Source organism: Berghia stephanieae, chromosome 8 (genome assembly GCF_034508935.2).
Source record: "Berghia stephanieae isolate SIO BIC M18660-M18661 chromosome 8, UCSD_Bste_1.3, whole genome shotgun sequence".
NCBI lineage: Eukaryota > Metazoa > Mollusca > Gastropoda > Nudibranchia > Aeolidiidae > Berghia > Berghia stephanieae.
The window spans coordinates 27,573,098-27,578,654 of NC_088367.1; the positions used below are offsets into that span (position 1 = coordinate 27,573,098).

Sequence of the window (5,557 nt, forward strand, 5' to 3'; positions counted from 1 at the left end):
CGGCGCTTGCAACACATTTAGGTTATATCAGTGCCAGTAAAAAGGAAGAAAATGGGATAGTAAAAAGTTATAGAATTACAAATAAAGCACCCAAGAAAAAGTAAGACATAGGTGCACTGGGAACAAATAGGAAATAGGGATCACATGTAGATTCCAAGAGCACACTATCAAAGTACTTAGTTTGAGACCACCTATAAGTCTCATCCGGACACAAGCACAAAATCCAACAAAGAGGAATATACTCAAATGCTTAGATTATAAATTCAAAATAACAACATAATAGTACATAACAGAGAGATGATTTACAAGGAAAAAAATATCATCTCCCAAAACAATAACTATGCATTTGACTGTTTCCCTCCCAGCCAGGACTCCGGCCAGGGCCAGGACAAAACCAAGTAATCTCATTCCAAGACAAAGACGGAAAGCAAGTTGGAAAACAGATATAGGGGGAATAGAGGACACAGTAAGTATCTCCGTGCCCACTACGGGAGGTCAGGAGCGCCACCCAGTACATCAAGATTGCCAAATTAGATTGACAGCAAAAACTAGCAAATTGGTGATGGATATTTTCAAAGAAACTGCAGCCATTGTGAGGCAGGAATGTGCTCACAACTTCAAGTTTTATTTAGAAGATGATCTACCCGTAGACAATGTGGAGTACGTTTACGGGTCATGGGTGACCATGGGAAAACAAATCCCTTGTCGATATTGGCGGTGTGATTGACTCCCTCACAAAAATCGTTGTAGACGTACATGTCCTCAGTCTGCGATGCAACATCTGTTCCCAGACTGGAGCATGGGTTTGTTGTGTGTCAAGGTGTCAAGACGCGTTTCTATCTGCTGTAGTGTTATCGTGCATATTATCGTACATTTCTCACATAATTGTTGCTGTCTTGGATTGGAATTTATATTTGTCTGTTCGTCTCAATTCCCTTTATCTTTTGGACTATATTCCAGACTTTTTAAATATTTTGTGTTTGCAGGATTTTCAATTAAAAAGGTAAAAATAGTACAAAATTTTTCAACTTCTGCCATTAGTTCACTTCATCATTCGAGACATCAAATCACAGTAAAATCATCTCAGTCATTGTATTCACTATCATTGTCACTGTTCACCCGTAGACCTTGGTTGTTATAATTATCTGGATTGTGATTGTTATTGTGTAAATATTCCGTGCCATTGTCTTGTTTTGTCACTCTGTGACAAGAATCGTGAACTGTTTTCTACCAACCGTAACCCCCCCCCCCCCCCCCCCTCTCTCTCTCTTCAACGAACTGTCGTAATATGTACAGATTTATAATCAGTAACCAAACCATGTCTACCCCAGCTTCCAATGCAAAGAGATTAAGTGGGGGTAGCGACGATCTACCAGGTGTTACTGACGAGATATGTGAATTGAGACCAGAATTAATTGAAATTGAGGAATGTCATTGAAGGGGTGAAGGACAGCGTTAGCTCAGTTTTAGCGGTGCTGGGACAGCTAAGTACCGTTAAAGAACAAATGGACAGGATATTGGAAAATATGAAAGGACAAGAGGAGAGGTTAGACAAGATAGAGGAGGAGGAATTGTCAAGGAAGATGTAGGGGTGTTGAGAAGGCGAGTGGAGGTGCTAGAGGCAAGGGCGATTGAGAGTGAGGCCAGAAGCAGGAGGAACAACTTGGTGTTCCATGGTGTTGAGGAGAAGGAGGGATAGCATTGTTATGAGCTGGTGGCGGAGTTGGTGCGGAAGTGCAAAGTGGAAGGAATGGTGGTGATTGAAAGAGCGCACAGGATGGGTAGAAGATCAAGCGATAAAAGAAGGCCTGTCATTGCCAAATTCCTTGACTTCAATAACAGGCAACGAGTCAAGCTGGGGAGGAAACATCTGCCTCCTGGACATGGAGTCAGTGATACAAAACAATTTGAAATTTCAAATTTGATCAAATTTAGCATTCTACCATAAGATTTCTATTCAACTTTTGAAAAAAAAAAGTGATGTATTTCAATGTTTATCTGTGTCTACAGTATATTGTCACCACATTTGGTAATCAGAGATTCAGTAAAGTGAAATTGCCTAAACTTTTTCACAATCACTAAATAGGAGAAAAAAATAAGCACATGTTACTGAAAAGTAGTGAAAATAAATAAAATTTGAATTCACCTCTGTTGAAAATACTCAAACCAATCTAATTGTTACCTCCCTTATTTGGTGCCTTGCGCATGACTGTAGAGTAGTGGGCGGAAGGGTAGACCGGCAATCGGCCATTGTTTATTTTTTTGGATGGAACGTTGATTATTATCAAGCATTAAAATTCTGAAACTAGCTGACTCGTTGTTGTTTTATGTGTTGTAACACATTTATTATATGGTGCCGAAAACGCGGGAAGCATGGACGTTTAGATTCTTCAGTCGTGGGACTAATTTGAAAGGTGAATTACGTTGTTAACCATCATGACAGATGGATGCATTTTCATAACATTGATTCATTGATCGACGGCTCGAGTCACTTGAGTGAGGAAGTAGAAATTGACTTTCCATCCGGAATTCAGGATTGAGATTAATCCTTTCTGGTCTTTATTTATATATTTTTATCTCATGACAGAGATGAACATGTATTGAACTGTATCGTTTAATATTCGGGAATTCGATTATTCTGGATCTCATGACCGAGATCACAGCTTTCTACAACTTAGGCCCACCAACGTGCACCACAAAAAATAATGTGGAGGCGAGTAGATTTTATTCCAATTTGAGTTGAAGTATCGCTATCAAGACTGATAGATAGACGTCTGCTGGTGACGTCTGTATCTAATATTGTCATTCTTATTAAAGTATTCACCATTTCACGTGTATTCTTAAATTATTTCGTATAATATTCTTGTACTCATTTACGACATGGAAGCAGCGAAGAAGACCAGGACCGCGACGAAAGCCAGATTAACCATTGCGGCTAATCGCTTCCAACACATTACTTTAGATTCTTCTGAACAACAAATAACTCAGTGTATTGAAAGTATAGAGGAAAAATTGCTTGCTTATGATGAGACCCAAAGTGAATTTGAGAAACTTTTAGATACAAGTGACTTAGAGGAAGAGATTGGACAAAGTGAAATATTTAGAGAAGAAAAAGTTGGTGTATTAGTTAAAGCGAAGGAACTTTTAGCTACAAAGAACATTCGTATTAAATACAGTAATGAAGAACAATTCATCCCATCCCAATCCGTTTTACCTCAGGTCAGACTACCCCAACTAGAACTACCCAAGTTTGGTGGAGATCACACCCAATGGCAGTCCTATTGGGATAAGTTTTCTGCCATTGTCCATAACACCAATTTACCCATTGTCAGTAAATTTACATACTTACAAGCAACCCTCAAAGGTGAAGCACTGGCCTCAGTTCAAGGGCTAGCGCTTACAGAAGCAAATTATGAAGCGGCGAGGGACATTCTAGAAAAATGTTTCGGACGAAAAGAAAGAATAGTGTTCAGCCACATTCAAAAGCTACTGAATTTGTCGATTACTGGGAAGAATACAAATGATCTGTGGAATTTATACGACGAGTTACAGACGAACATAAGAAGTCTCGAGGCATTTGATATAACGGGAGACACATACAGTGTCATTTTGACCCCTCTGGTCCTATATAAGCTACCCGAAAATATTCGTTTGGAATGGGCGAGACAAGGAAATAAGGGAGATAACAATTAGATTGGTTTGAGTATTTTCAACACCTCAATTACTAACGAAAGAGTGAAAATGGAAAGGTTTCGTATGGGAACAAAACAGACAATGGACGTTTCGAGTACAAACCCTTGGTCAGCACAATACACAAATAAACATGGATAAATAAAATATTATGAAAAATTACTTGTATCATCTGTACTCAATGGTGGTTGCAGTAGAACATACAGGCATATTGGAGAGCTGATAGGGAAATAGGTTGTATATTTGCTCCTTTTGCTCAGGTGCTGGGGCAATCATTTTATCAATCATTATGTAACCAAGCATTCATTTGATCAATCATTATTTAACCAAGCATTCATTTTATCAATCATTATTTAACCAAGCATTCATTTTATCAATCATTATTTAACCAAGCATTCATTTTATCAATCATTATTTAACCAAGCATTCATTTTGTCAATCATTATTTAACCAAGCATTCATTTTATCAATCATTATTTAACCAAGCATTCATTTTATCAATCATTATGTAACCAAGCATTCATTTTATCAATCATTATTTAACCAAGCATTCATTTTATCAATCATTATTTAACCAAGCATTCATTTTATCAATCATTATTTTACCAAGCATTCATTTTATCAATCATTATTTTACAAAGCATAACACATCTCACATTCAGAAGATAGTTTTCTCCCTTTACTTACATAGGAAATCATATTCCATGTGACCCATTAACTCAAAACAGTATTATGTCAGAATGATTTAGATGGTAAAAATCGAATTCATGGCCAGACTAAGCCAGGCTTATGTCAACACGTTTTGTTTTGATAGAAGAGAAAATGCAGATAATTGAGGAGCTAAATCGTAAATGTCATATCCCTGATCAATTTTAATTTAAATTCACTTTTCATCATCAGTTTCATACAGAAATATAAACGGATTAAGTAAGCGGATCACACAAAAACAGAATATTATATTAAACATCTATCAATCATCACAACAGTCTTATCAAATGAACCTTCAATTTGAATATTATGCAGACTAGATTATAAAACTGTATCACAGCTAAGTCCTCTCATAAATTGATTTCATCACTTTGAGGATGATGATGGTACTGGGATGGACGCCGATTCTACCACGTGATCTGTGCTCCTATCCTCGTCATGGTCCGACACGGTTACTATATCACCGCTCACATTTATCAGGCACTGGCCCTGGGATAGGATTATTAACAAAGACAACTAAAACGTTATCATTCTGTTCACAAAAAATGACTTAAGCTTAATAGAATATGATTGTGAGTGACTGAAAGACAATGACCATAGTTATAAAAATAATAGTAGTAGCAACAAAAACAACGCTAACAAGCACAACAACAACACCACCAATAATAACAACAATAATAACAACAATAATAAAAATAATAATAATAATAATAATAATAATAATAATAATCACAACAACAACAACAACAATAATAATAATAATAATAAAAATAATGATGATGATGATGTTTGATGATAATAATAATAATATAATAATAATAATAATAATAATAATAATAATAATAATAATAATAATAATAATAATAATAATAATAGAATAACAAGTGATGATGATGATGATGATGATGATGATGATGATGATGATGATGATGACTACCTATTCCATTGAGTAACGCAGGAAATTACTAGTCGCTTTAAGAAGAATAAATGTCATCTGGTTTATTTCTATAGGGATTATTGCCAATGTGAAATCATTAATTTGAATATGTAGAAAAAAGGAGAAGAATAATCACAATACCTGATTCTTGTGGGGGTTATTATCCAATATAAAGTGGGCCATGTTGAAGGCAACCATGCCATTACCACCTAAGGCCATCAC

General features: G+C 36.1%; 1 protein-coding gene across 3 annotated transcripts in view; it reads right to left on the reverse strand.

The window, feature by feature from the left end:
• Positions 1-2,253: 2,253 nt before the first annotated feature.
• The window catches only part of LOC144978461 (C2 domain-containing protein 5-like), a 70,987-nt gene continuing 67,683 nt past the window's right edge, over positions 2,254-5,557 (reverse strand). For all 3 annotated transcript variants that reach the window (XM_078924572.1, XM_078924570.1, XM_078924571.1), the window contains exons 31-32: positions 5,477-5,557; positions 2,254-4,887 (exon numbers count right to left, since the gene is read on the reverse strand). The exon at positions 5,477-5,557 is cut by the window's right edge and continues 66 nt beyond it. In XM_078924572.1, the coding sequence (XP_078780698.1) occupies positions 4,765-4,887; positions 5,477-5,557 (204 nt within the window). In that variant the 3' untranslated portion in view covers positions 2,254-4,764. The remainder of the gene's footprint in view (positions 4,888-5,476) is intronic.